This window comes from Dipodomys ordii, unplaced genomic scaffold, assembly GCF_000151885.1.
Source record: "Dipodomys ordii isolate 6190 unplaced genomic scaffold, Dord_2.0 Scaffold18, whole genome shotgun sequence".
Taxonomy (NCBI): domain Eukaryota; kingdom Metazoa; phylum Chordata; class Mammalia; order Rodentia; family Heteromyidae; genus Dipodomys; species Dipodomys ordii.
In genome coordinates this window covers 18,836,769-18,850,258 of record NW_012267234.1, presented here as the reverse complement: position 1 = coordinate 18,850,258, position 13,490 = coordinate 18,836,769, and the positions used below count along the sequence as shown (strand labels likewise).

Genomic DNA, 13,490 nt, shown 5'->3' with positions numbered 1-13,490 from the left:
GCCGGGGAAGTGGGGAAGGCGGGGTGCTCCCAGAGCCCTCGGTCTCTCATCTAGTCACTCAACAAGCACACCGCAAGGCAGGCCAGGCCCAGAGCCCAGCGGAGGCCAGGAGGCTGAGGCCCAGAGCCCAGCTGCAGTGCAGGGGTGGACGCAGGGCAGGACCTGGGGGCTCCCAGGCTGGGCTTCAGGGGTGGGGTGGGGCGCAGGCCATGAGGGCACCATGCACATGGCCGAGGGAGCCCAGCCGCCTGGCCTATGTGGGCCAAGTCCTGGGTGGCGGCCCTCGGCTCAATCCTATGGGGGGGTCTGGGGGGTCAGGGTCCTCTCTCTTCCACCTCTGCCTTTCTGGCAGGGCAGGGCAGGGCAGGGCAAGGGCCTCTGTGTGAAGTGAATTTTCAAGTGCACCCTCGGCAGCCAATGAGGATGGCTGGGAAGGGGGGACACACAGCCCCGCCAGCTCTGCAAGCCGCCCCCCCACAATAGCTGAGCATGCTGGGAATGCCACCGAGTCACAGTGCCAAGGCTGGTGCCTGGCAGGCCGCTGGCAAGGCAGGCAGGGGTGCAGGGCAGGGGCACGGGGTGGGGCTGTGGTTTCTCCGTGTCAGGTTCAGCAATGCCCTTGCTTAGGACCCGGCGTGGGCAAGGGTCCAGGCTAGTGGACCAGCCACAGTGAGACCTGGCACGGCCGGACACACAGCCGTGGCTCGGCCGACCGCCACGTGTGCTGGGATGGAGTGCGGACCCCATCACAGGCCCGCTGCCCGCAGCAGGCCAGCACCCAGGGCCTCCCGTCCGGTCACCCACAGAGCAGGAAAGGCCAGGCTCCGACCACGACATGCCTGGCTGCTGCCGGCCGAGGGGCAGCGGAGGACACAGTGTCCCGGCATTGCAGAGCAGAGATGGCTGCACGCTCTGTGCTGGAAACACGGGGCCGCAGGCACTTCACAGGGTGACTTTTACGGCACGTGAATTACAGCTGAAGTTTAGAAAGCCCAGCCCTCCCCAGAGCCAGACCACACAGGTTCCCCACACAGTTCACGGGCCGCGGCCCAGGAGGCAGAGGCAGCGGCTCGGGCCGCTAACCCACGTGGCTGCTGCACCGGGGTGGGTGGGGCCCCAGCCGGAACGTGTGTGGAGAGTGCTCGTGGAGGCTTGCCACACCCACCCGCGGCCTCCGGAGCAAGGGGCGGCCAGGGGCCTGTGCACGGCCGCCCCCTGCCCCCCACCAACCCAGGGCCTCCGTGATCCTGAGCCTCAGCTTCCCCTCCCCGGCCCATCTCAGGGCTGTTGGGCAATCAATCCTACAGGTGGGGGCTGGCGAGGTCTAGGTTGGGGCTCCCAGGAGATCTGGAGCCGGGGTGGCTATGACTGAGGCTGCTGGGCGGGGACCGGCCGGGCGGGGCGCGCCAGCCCCCAGCCCCAGCCCCACACGGCCCTGAGCCCCAGCTCCACACGGCCCTGCATGCCCCAGACACCTGCCCAGCCAAGCTGGAGCCTCAGACAGCAGCAACGCTCCTGTCCTCCTGTCCCCCCTCTGCTGCAAAGTCCCTGGGCACCGGAGCCTCAAAGCTGTGGCTCGGAGGCAGCCCCGCGCCCACCGTGCCTGTCCTCTGCTGTCAGGACCTACGGGCACATTTAGCTCCCAGACACAGAGACCTAGCCGTGGAAGAGAAGCCTCCGGTGCGTGGGCCACCCACGTGCCCATCATTCGGGCCAGATGGCGGGGCGGGGAGGAGCCTAGACTGTGCGTCAGACGGGGGGATCCAGCCACAGGCCCCCCCCAGCTGGCCAGCCGCCGCAGACCCTGGCCACCTCCTCAGCAAAAGGCAGAGCTGCCCACGCGCAGAGCTGGCGGCCGCCTTGGGGCAGCCAGGGCCCAGGCCAGGCCTCAGGGAGCAGGAGCCCAGGGCACCCCGCACACACCTGGTGGGCCCCCACCCAGGGCTCACCAAGGCCTGTGAGCCAGGACACAGGGAGGGACACGCAGTGAGGGAGAGATCGAAACCAGAAGAGCTTGGCCGTTCCACGGAAGCCCAAGCACCTGTGCGTGGGGCGGTGTCTGCGGGCTCCCCACGCCCTGGAGTCCAGGACTCTCAGCTTGAAGCTTTAGGACGAGGCAGATGGCAGGCATGGGCACCCAGGATCCCCTAGCTCTGAACCCCAGAGTGCGAAAAGAATGCAGGGGAGGCGTGGCCAGAACCCAAAGGCCCGAGTCTCCCAGTGCGTCTGCGCCATCAGCAGCCCTGTGGATTCCGAGAGGACCCCTAAAGCTAGAGCCAGGGACCCAGACAGCACCCCTCAAATCACACATGCACAGGACCAGCACCCCAAATCACACAAGACAGGATCAGCACCCCCAAATCACAGACACGATCAGCACCCCCAAGTCACCCACAGAGGCAGGACCTGCACCCCCAGAATTGGCTCCAGCTCCTGTGGCCCGCAGCACGCACGCACGCGGCAGGGCTGAGGCAGGGCTCAGGGAGGGAAGCACAGAGCGAAGCAGAGGTGCAGCGAGGGGAACAGCTGGGGACCCCCGGTCTCGCGCTGGCGGGAGGTGCTGCTGTGGGTCACGTGGCCGGCGGCCTCTCCCATCGCCACACCCGCTGGGTGTGGGCCAGGCCGGAGGGGGCGCCGCGCAGGCAGCAGCGCCTCTTACCTCTGGGCTCCTCCGCCTGTTTGGCGAGCTTGCGCAGAGCAGCAGCGAAGCTGGAAGACGGCGGGGCCTGGGCCGACAGCGCGCTGCTGGTGGCCGGGCTGCCGCTGGGCACCAGGGCGCCATTGAGCGGAGAGGGAGTGAGGGGGCTGACGGTGGCGGTGGTCCTGGTGGCGGTGGATAGCATCCCTAGTGAAGGGGACTTGGGCTCATGGCTCATGCCTGAAACAGGAAGAGAAGAAGCAGGTCACCCAGAGAGCAGAGCGGGCACCGGGGGCTGCGGGCAGCATGCAGGGCAGGAGGGAGAGGAGCAGACAGAGCCAGCGCTGTGCAGACAGACCCGCACCGAGGTGCCTCGGACCCCGGGAATTCCAAACCCAAAGGCGTGGGCCTGGGCCTACTGGCCGGGCAGGTACAGAGGGCCCCACACCCAAGGGTGCTGGCGGAGACCCAACGGAGCCCACATTCAGAGCACAAGAAGACGCAGGGTAAACTGCCTTGGGGGTGAGGAGGCGCACAGAGCGGCCAGTGTTTTGCACGGCCCACGCCAGGAGCCTGGCACCATTACCAAAAAGGAAACTGAGGTCCACAGAGCCATCGGTGCTGACCAGGAGGCCCCGGGCCAGCTGAGGGTCCACCACTGCCCCGCCACGCTCTCCTGAACCCCCAAAGCCTGCAGCCCACTCGGCACGGAGCCCTCAGTACCCACGCCGGGACCTGGATGGGTCATCAGACTGAAGACCTAGGCAAGCTGTCCCTGCCCATCACCCCTGGAGGACCACGGGGCGAGGAGTTGCCAAGACCCCTCCCGTCCCAGGGACCGAGAGGCCGACGCAGCTTGCTGTGCGGGTGGCTGCGCTCAGGGTGCTTGACTGTGTGGGGCCGGCTGCCTGGGACGCGCTCCCAAGCAGAGGCCCGACCGTTGCGCAAATAACCTTCCGCCTTGACCAGCAGTCTCCGCGCGGTCCCTCCTTCCTTCTGACGCCAGCTAGGCCCCAGCCACCCTGCCCGGGGCCCTCAGAGCCAGCACCCCTCCACAGGCAGGCTGGGGCCTGGGCGGGGTGCAGACACTCCACACCAGAGCCCGTCCCGCCACACTGGATGCCGGGCCAGCTCTGACACCTGCAGCCCACACCACGCAGTGCCACAACGGCCGACGTGGGGCGCGTCCCAGCCCGAGGACCAGGGAGCAGCGGCCACGACCCCCAGCAGGCCGAGATGCTCCGGCTGACAGAGGACCTAGGAGCGACTTGTCCTTCTTACCTCTGCCCCTCCTGATCCGAGAGCACGACCCAGGTTTGGGAAGGGGAGTGGGGGTGAGCGGCCAGCATGGGGCTGGGCTCCATGTCCGGGGCGGGCAGACCTCCTGCAGCTCACAGCCCCCCCCCACCCGCAGCAAGGCTACCAGCAGCTCTGGCCCTGGGGCCCCAGAGCCAGCACCCCTGCCAGGGTCGGTGTGCTCAAGGACCTGGCAAGCTGCTCTGCTGATGTCAGGACACCCAAAATAGAATTCCAAGCGAGCGACTTCATTAGGGGAGTCTAAAATTAGCACGGCTCCTCCAATGTGCCAGGCGGGCAGGGCAGGACAGCCCGGGACGGGAGGAGGGACTGTCACCCCGGCCCGTGGAGGCCGGACAGGGCCTCGGCCCCCTCCATCAGGGCCGTGGCCTGCAGTCCCCAGAGAAGACAGGAGGGAGACATGCTCTTGTCAGGTGCTGCCTGGAGAGGCTGTCACAGCTGGCCCGGGCGGGAGGGGACGGAGACCCGGGGAGGCCAGGGCAGCAGCGCCCGGCCCTCATTAGAGAGGTATTTATTAACTTCGGAGGCCAGTGTGCACGCTCAGCTCTGTGAATTCATTATCCTAACAGCCCGGGAGAGGCAGAGCAGCGGGAAGGCCCGTGATGGATGAGGCCGGGGGCTGGAGGCTCCCTGCACAGCTCAGCCCCTGCCGGGGTTCAGCAGAAAACAAGCGTGGGGGGGGGCCTGGCCCTGCTCCACCGCCTCACACCAAAGGACCAGGATCCCTCCCCTCCCCTCCTGCTTCCAAGCCCAGAGAAGCCCTGTGGACAAAATGGCCCAGTGCCCACTTCACACGCAGCCACGTCATGACCTTCCTGGTGGGTGGGGCCTTCCTGCCAGCCTCCAGCAACCCCCCCACCCCTCCCCAAACCCTGGTTTCTGATCCAGTCAAGGAGGCACAATGCTGGTAAGAAAAACCAACCAACCAGAAGAACCCCAGCACAGCTGGGACCTGGCCAGGGAAACACAGCCCTGACCCGCTCCCCCTCCCCCTCCCTCTCCCCTCCTCCACAATGAAGCAGGGCCGCATCCACCAGCATTAACCGGCCCCGCCTCCCCCTGCCATCCCGTAATTACCGCTCCCTTTCACGCACCAGGCCTCGGGCTGCTCCCTCCCCGCGCTGTAATTACAAGCTAATAGCAGAGATCAATTTTCTGCTAGGTCCCAGTTCAAGCACCAACCTGCCCCTCCCCCGCAGCCCCCTGGGGCAATCACACCCCGTGCGCAGCCCCGGGGCTCTGCTCTCAGCCCCCCCCACAACCAGGACCCAGATTCTCCCATCAACCCCCTCCCCAACCATTTTTCAACACCGTAGAAGGCTGTGTTTACACACAAGTCAAGGCTGCTCCCTACCCAGCCTCGGTGTGGCCCCCTCCCCCAGCCCTAAAGCCCCAAGGGGCGATGCTTTCTGCCACTGACGAGGCTGGGGTCACCCTGCTGCAGCACAAGGCCACCACAGCAAATTCATCATCATGTTTGCCGCGGACCCGCTCTGCTCAACCGCACAGCAGAGTTTTTTTTTTTTTGGGGGGGAGGAGGGCTCCTGACGCAGGGTCTCGGAGACATGGGAAGCCTGAGCAGAGCCCCAAGTGCCTCCCGGCCCCCAGGGAACCAGCAGGCCGAGCCGTTGGCCCTGGCAGCAAGCTCGGGCCCTGGGCTCCTGACCCCAACCAGAAGAGCGCAAGCAGCAGCAGGTGGCCGGGTGGCCGGGGCTCTGCTCGGAGTTGGGCAGCCTCGGCTGGAAACCGTGGGGGCGGGGCAAGACAGGAAGCAGCCCCTCCCCCACAATAAGGAACCCAGCCGTGGGGCTGCCCCCCCCATGACGGCGGGGCACCTTCAGGGCCACACCACGCCCGCGTGCTGCCCCAGGCACCCAGGCCAGGAGAGGGAGCCCCAGAGGCTGGCGGGTAGAGGTGAGGGACAGAAGTCAGGCAACAGATGGCAGCAACATTTGACGCAATTACTCTAAGTGTCTGCCGTGCAAGGCGGGGGGATGGGGAGAGGGAGCCCACAGCCAGAGGGAAGACAGGAAAGGCCGAGGCCGGTCAAGGCTGGCGGCAAGGGTCCAGGGCTGTGACTAAGGGGGGGCGGAGGGGGGCACACCGCCCTGGCAGAAGGTCAACGGGAAGCGGCACTCGGCTGACCCACGCCGCCAGGCCCCCCTGTGTGTTCCCCACGGCAGACCCCCTAAGTCATCCACATCAAAAGGAGCCAGGCTGGGCAGGGGCCTTGCTGTCCCCTGCTCTGTGGTCACCTACAGCTGTCCCCCGAGACGGAGCTGCCGGTCTCGGGATGCCTGGAGGAGGCGGCGACAGGACACAGAAGGTGGCGTGGGAGGCGGCGTGGAGGAGCAGGAGCCTTGTAGAGGGTGAGGCTCCCCATCGGGGCCGGCCAGGCCCTCTAGTGGGGGTGCAGAGCACGGCAACGCTGCTCAGCAGCAGTGGGAATCAGGGCTCCACAGCAGCCAGCTTGAGGCCGCTGCAGCCGCCACGAGGGGGCAGAGGCCAGCGGGGCGGGCCCAGGAGAACAAGAGCAGGCGGGCAGTGCCGGGGAGAGCCGCGAGTGAGCGAGGTGGAGGGGTCCCCTTCGGGGCGGCCGCTGGAGACAGCATGCCAACCAGGCCACCTGCCGGCCTCGCCCAGGCACAAAGGAGCCTTTCAGTGGGTGCTGCTGGCCTCCTGCAGATGTCCCCGGGGGACGGACACCAGCCTCCAAGTTTCCATGGGACGGAGGCCAGAGGCCACCAGGGTCGGGGCCCGGCCCTCTCATCCGACCAGAGGAAGACCAAAGGACACTGCTTAAGTCTCAGTGCCCAGGCCGCATCTACATGTCTCTGCCTGTGGAGCTCCAGGAAGCTACTGGAGAAGCAGGGCAGCAACACAAGGCTCAAGAGCAGTGGCAGGACAGGAGGGGCGGGTCTCTTCAGAGCATCGGGGGCTGGGGGAAGGTCCGGATAGGCCTTCCCTCTCTTGGAGAGGCCGTGGGGACCACGGGACAGCTGGGCCGGGAACCTGGTGATCTGGGGCAGCGTGAGGTGCTGGGTGGGTGGCTGGGCAGGGTCCCGTGTGACCATGTGGCCTCCACACAGCACCTGCCTGAGTATTGGGGGTGTTTTTTGGTCGGTCGTGGGGCTTGAACTCTGGACGTGGGCGCTGTCCCTGTGCTCTTCAGATCAAGGCAAGCGCTCTACCATTTGAGCCACAGCACCACTTCCGGCTTTCTAGTGGTTTATTTAATAGTGTCACGGACTTTCCTGCCTAGGCTGGCTTTGAACTGAGATCCTCAGATCTCAGCCTACTGAGTAGCTAGGATGACAGGCGTGAGCCTCGGCGCCTGGCTTGGCACTCCAGTTTTATGACGGGGCAGAGAAGAGTTGGCTGAAGGCCAAGCCCCGCTCCGTGGGCGGCTGGCCCGGAGACCTGTGGATGCCTGGCCCGAGAAGCAAATCTGCAGGCAGCATTTTAAAACTGGGTTTTCAAGTCACAACATCCATTTTCAATTTCTCCTGAAGTTTCAGAAGCCACAATACCACCAACCAATCCTGCCAGCACCTTGGCTGGTCCCTGTCCCCAGGCAGCTTCGGGGTCTTTACCACCCACAGTCCCCGCCCTGACAGGGGGGTGGGGGCAGGCTAAACTCCTTGCTCAACTAGCAAGAGGTGGATGTGGGGGGAAGGCCAGGAGGGCGTCCACACGCTGGCCTCTGGGGGTCTGCGTCAACCAGAGCCAGGCTGCGGAAGCCGGGACTGGCCCCAAATTGTACAACAGCCATCAAGCCACAAAAGCGTCCCCGGCTCTCACAGCGCTTCCAAGTAGCAGCAAGGCCCTCTCTCTCTGAAACACTGGGGGGAATGTTCCAGTTTCCGGAGCTCACAGGCCCAGGAGAGAACCTCCCCTCCTCCCGGGGTCTGAGCGTGGGGTTGGACAGAGACCACACATCTGCGTGGGGCTTGCAAAACGGCTTCAGGGCGTCGAGGATTCCCGCCTGCCCCGGCGCCAGCCTCCCCCCTTCAGCAGCACCAGTCCCGCCGGCACGGGGGGAGGGGGGGCAGGATCTGTATGTGTGGCAGAACTTCCAGGAACCCCAGCCCGCCTCCCAGGCCCCAGCAGGAGAACCCTGGCACTGGACAGGCGCTCGTCAACCTAAGAGGAAGAGGGCACCAGCCAGCCAGCATTGAGCGGGACAAGCCAGCTTCTCCCTCCGCGGGTGGACACCCCGGCCGGGCGCCTGGCACGGGGGCCCCAGACAGCGCTGCCCTGGTCACAGACCCAGCTCAAGGTCTCATGTTTGATTTCCACTCTCCACGGTTTTCATGAACTGTGGGCCAGAACGTCACCACCAGGCACGTGGGGATTAAGAGGAGGGCAAGATCCCAGGGGTTCCAGCTGTGTGTTAAGAGCCCTCCCTGGAACAGAGTGGATTATGGAGCAGGATTAGCATCCCGACACCCAGGCTCCTGGCCATGCAGGAAGGGCTGTGCTCAACAGGCGGGGGGGGGGGGGGGGGGGGGGGGGCGCGGGGGGGGGGGGGGGGGGGGAGGCCTGGGTGTCAGGGTGCTGAGGAGGACCACATAGGTCTCCCCCCCATTTCCCCAGCAAACTCTAGCTCAGCACCCCTCTGCCCCACGCGTCAGAGTGCAATACGAGGTCCCTACTGCTCAGGGTCCTGGGGCTGAGTGAGGCCCAGGACAGGTTCTGAGCACAAATAACCATCCCCAACCAGACCACAGCGGGGGACATCCTCTCCAAAGCAGCTATGCAGAGGAGCACTTGAACTGTGCAACATCAGAAAAACGGGAAGAGAACCACCCACAAGTGTCACAAAACCCCTCACAGATACATGCCGGTGACACGGAGCTGGAGAGCGGCCCACCTGCCCTGAGAATCCCAACTCCTCAGGAGGCTGAGACCTGAGGATCATGGTTTGAAGGCAGCTGGGCAAAAAAATCCATGAGACTCATCTCCAATTAACAAGCAAAAGGCCAGCCGGGTGCTGGTGGCTCACGCCTGTAATCCTAGCTACTCAGGAGGCTGAGATCTGAGGATCACGGTTCAAAGCCAGCCTGGGCAGGAGAGACCATGAGACTCCTATCTCCAATAAACCACCAGAAGTGGCGCTGTAGCTCACTCTACAGCTCTACAGTGCTCGCCTTGAGCTGAGGGACAGCGCCCAGGCCCAGAGTTCAAGCCCCACGACCGACAAAAAAAAAAAAAAAAACAAGCAAAAGGCCAGAAGTAGAGCTGTGGCTAAAGTGGTAGAGCACCAGCTTTAAGTGATCCAGCTAAGGGAGTGCCCAGGATCTGAATTCAAGGCCTAGTATTAGCACATGCACGCGCACATGCACACGCACACGCACATGCACACAGGTATACACACACACAAAGGGGCCCTCCTCACATGCCAGCCAGGATCCTGCCCTGAGCTACAAAGAGGGGGCAGTTTCCACGGGGACCCGGGGCCTGGTGACTGGGTCTCTGTCCCACAGGCTGCTTCTCTGGGGATGCTGTTAGGTGGAGCGTGCCCCTCCCTGGCTGGCCTGGGCCTCCTGAGGAAGGAGAGCCGTGGCGGTGGGAGGCGGGGTCCCTCTGGGCAGAAAGCGAGGTGGACCCCATCTCTAGACTTATGTGGGTGGCAGCTGGGGAAGACTCCTGCCCCACCCGGGCGTGCCCAGGACCCAGCCCTTCAGTACTGGAAGAGCGCAGGCTGGGGAGAGGCCCCCGAGGAGGCCTGCCTGCCCCCCGCCTGCCCCCACTCTACGGGTAACATCCTCCTCAGCCGGACACGTGGGTTTTCCTTCGGGACGGCTTAACCTGTCCAACATCAATACGGCTCCAACCAAAAGCTCACCGGTCGATACCTTTTATTGCTGCCTACGGCCACAGACCCACCGTTTCAGCCCAAGAACGGCTGGGGGAGGGGTGGGCTGCTAACACTCATCCCAGGCCCAGACCCCAAATAAAATCCACAGCCCTCAAAGGAGCCCTGGGCTGTGTGCACCCCCGCAGGGGGCGGGGGACCTGGCAGGCAGCCCGTCAGTGGAGAGGCAGCATGGCCGATTCCACACTGGGGAACCCCAGGCCAAACACTACCAGGAGGGAGAGGGACGGAGCCCTGAAATCCTTCCAGGGCCAGGCCAGGTGCTGTGCCCTGGGTGGGGACCGTGAGGCCGAGCGTGCAGCTTAGGTGGTGGTGAGAGCCTTGAGCGACAAGGATAAGGAACAGCAGAGCAGTGTCCAGGCCGCGAGTTCAAGCCCCAGCCCCAGCCCCAAACCAAACCCTCACAACAGACAGCAGGAGCTGGGGCCGTACGTGGGTGGAGAGGAGCAGAGGACAGCGGAGCCGCCGTGTGCAAGTGCGGGCATGCCTCCCAGCCCCCAGGGCCCCGATGCCCAGCTCTCGGTCAGTGAGGCACGGGCTACAGAACGACAGGCTCAGCCAGCTGCAATTGTGCCAGGAGCCGTGCAAGAGAAGGGCTTGGAACACACCTGGGCAGTCCGGGCCGCAGGACACCGGGTGGGTGGGATTCCATACCCACTGCCTTCCCCCCTCCTCCTCTGGCCAGGACAGAAGTCCCCAGGAGGGGGGCAGAAACGGAACCCCTCCCCCCGGGCCATCTTCCCCACGGATTCCTGGCCAGTGAACCTCTAGCCACACACCACTGCCATCAGGCGGGGGAGGGGGGAGGGCTGATGCCCAGGTCCCAGGATCTTTTGCTCCAGGGGCCTAGACTTTGCTGGTCGGAGACAAGGCCTGTGTATCTGCAGTTTCTGCCCCAGCAGGCAGCCAAGTAACAGCCCTGGGCTGGAAGCCCCCACTCCCACACTGCCTCACCAGTTAAAAAACAGGCTCCATGGTAGACCGCTCGCCTAGCACGCATCAACTCTGGGTTCGATTCCTCAACATCACATACATACACAGAAAAAGCTGGAAGGGGCACTTGGCTCAAGTGGTAGAGCACCAGCCTTGAGCAAAAAGCTCAGGGACAGCGCCCAGGTCCGGAGTTCAAGCCTCAGGACTGGCAAAACAAAAACTAAACCACCACCACCAAAAAGCAGAAGAGAGCAATGACGGAGGAGTGACACTGTCCCAAAACACATGTGCTCCTCACCTGACTTCCAGAACTGTGACCCCCGTGCACCACTTTTATTGTAACAGGAAGACAAAAGACTCTCCCCCTCCAGAAGCTGTGGGTCCCGCGGGACGCCTGCAGGCCCTCAGCCTCAGCCTGCTGGCCCTGGCAGCTGGGGACGGACCCTGAGGCCACCCTCAGCCCTGGCCCCCGGCCTACACGCCCCTTCCATCAGGCTGGCCTCCTTCCCAGAACCGCTGCCGGCTCTCACTTCCCCCATGAGGGGGGGGCACCCTGGGGACAACAGGCACGGGGGGGGGGAATTCCGGGCGAGGGGCAGCCCGTGAGGACGGGGCCTGGCTAAACAGAGGACGGAGAGCGTAGCTGCGTGCGTCTGAGCAGGCTGGAGGGGAGAGGAGCTGCAGAAGCAAGATTAAAAGGCCCCTGAGCGTGCATTTTGGCAGACATGCAAAGGGCTGCTTTTGGACGCACTCCTGTTTTATCTGTCTGTACACCTCCCAGCAGCGCGCGCGCGGCTGGGTTCAGAGGAGGCGCTCAATAAATTCTCATTGACAGGAACACTCAGAAACGTCACCTCCCAGGCTGTGGCCCGGGCCAGGGAGGAAGGCCAGGGCAGGGAAGTGAAGCCAGCAGCACCAGGCCCCCGCCGCACTTGGCTGGGCGGTGGAGATCTGAGACTCCATGGGGGAAGAAAATTAAAGCAAGACGGCAGGGCTGCGGCACAGGCACAGGCGTCAGGCTGAAATGTCACCTGAAACACGGATCTCTGCAGGTTAAACACAGCTCTCCCGTGCAGGGAGAGGGAGGGAGGGGGAGGCCTCACACAGCCCTGTGGTTTTGGAGGACGCTGCTGTTGCCACAACACAGGTAATTAACATGCTACCCCAAGAGGGCTCCCATCCAGCCTGGCAGGCTTTGGATTTTGAGTAACCCAGGTTGGGAATTCCACGGCTTCCATGGGGCCAGGAAAAACCGGCCTTGCGAGCTGAGCTGACTTCGCAAAGCCCAAGCCCCTGCGGGTTCCTGGGGGCAAGGGGGAAAAAAAGTGGCAGCCGGGTCCTGCTCACCTGCGCTCTCCTGTTCCAAGAGAGCAAGACCAGGCCCTGCCCTCCACAGCCCAGCCCGGGCCAGGGGCTGAGGGTCAGGCCAAGCTGGGGGGTGAGGGGGTCTCCTTTGGAAGGTGGGGCCCCATCCGCCATGCCTGTGCTAACCTGGCTTTCCTTCCCCTGGCCAGAGATGTGGAGCCCAGCCAAAGGCCAGGCTTCAGCTCCAAAACCACAGAGGCCTTCAGGGTCTGCGGCCCTGAACTTCCTCCAGACACAGGGAAGCTGCTCACCGCCAAGGGCCTGCCAGAGGAGGCAGCGGTGCCAAAGCTCAGAGGCTTCCAAAGAAAGGGGCCACCCCTTGTGGGAGCCCTTGTGCCAAAGTGCCCGGCCTGTGAGCCCGTGTCCGACCCCACCAGGGCCATGAACCCCACCTGGGAACTTCTGAAGCGCCCCAGGCTGGGCCCTCACACCCGGGGGGCTGGAAAGGCCTGTGGTCAGCAGTTGAAACACACCAAGTTAAGAGGTCTACAAACCCCTCTCAACGACAAGCTGGGATCCGAAAAGCTGCATCCAACAGGTCAGGGCCTGCACTGTGGAGGCTGGGTCTGCCCGGGGCCTTCCGCGGTTCAGAGCTTGGCCGCGGGTGACAGAACTTCGCCTGGAGCCAGGACAGGCCTCCCACCTCCTTCCCAAGGCTGCCCCAGCTGCCCCAGCGCCCCCCCCCCCAGGCTGACCCAGCCGCCCCAGACTCCAGGGGAAAAAAAAAGTCCAAGCGTCAAAACCAGGGCCTGCTCCAGCCCCGGCTCCCCGCCCCACTCCTGTCCTGGCTGCGGCCCAGGGACCAGGCCAGGCAGGCCGCGGGCCAAGGGACACCCCGCCTCCGGAGGAGGTCAGGGGTGACCTCCTGAGAAGTGAGGAGGTGGCCAAGACCCCAAGCCGGGGCTCCCCAGCCCACCGGGCGGGGCGAGGTGACACAGGCCCGGGGAGGCGGCGCGGCCCCTCACCTGTGGCCGGGCTGAGTCAGCCGCGGCCGCCTCAGGTTCCCGGCCTGGGGGCGGAGGCGTCAGAGAAAACACGGTGAGCAACACTTAAGTGCTCGGGGCCCAGGTCACCGGGAGCCCGGCTCCGAGGGGGCTGGAAGGCTCCCTCCCAGGGCGCTGGGCCTTTTGTTCCGCCCCCCTTTATCTGTGGGCTCGCTTTGTTGCCCAACCCCCACACGTGTGGCCCCAGGGCGGCGCAGGAGCCCGGCCGGGGCCCCGGGTTTGAAACACACGCACTTTGAGACAAAAGGCTGGCGGGGCGCAGCCCCAGACCCCACGGGCGGCAGGTGCTTCCCGGCCGTCCCGCGTGGCTCCCGCCCGCGGCAGGGGGCGCAGATGGGGGGGCGGGGGAGGGGGC

At 64.9% G+C, this 13,490-nt stretch overlaps 1 protein-coding gene across 2 annotated transcripts in view; it reads right to left on the bottom strand.

Annotated features, from left to right (window-relative positions):
- Gse1 (Gse1 coiled-coil protein) overlaps positions 1-13,490 on the bottom strand; it is a 63,454-nt gene that overhangs the window by 21,975 nt on the left and 27,989 nt on the right. Inside the window, exon 1 of one of the 2 annotated variants that reach the window (XM_013012895.1) lies at positions 2,660-2,876. The exons of the other annotated variant lie outside the window; for it this stretch is intronic. Coding sequence (XP_012868349.1) covers positions 2,660-2,876 — 217 coding nt within the window. Of the gene's footprint in view, positions 1-2,659; positions 2,877-13,490 lie in introns of those variants that run through there. 2 annotated transcript variants of the gene reach the window in all.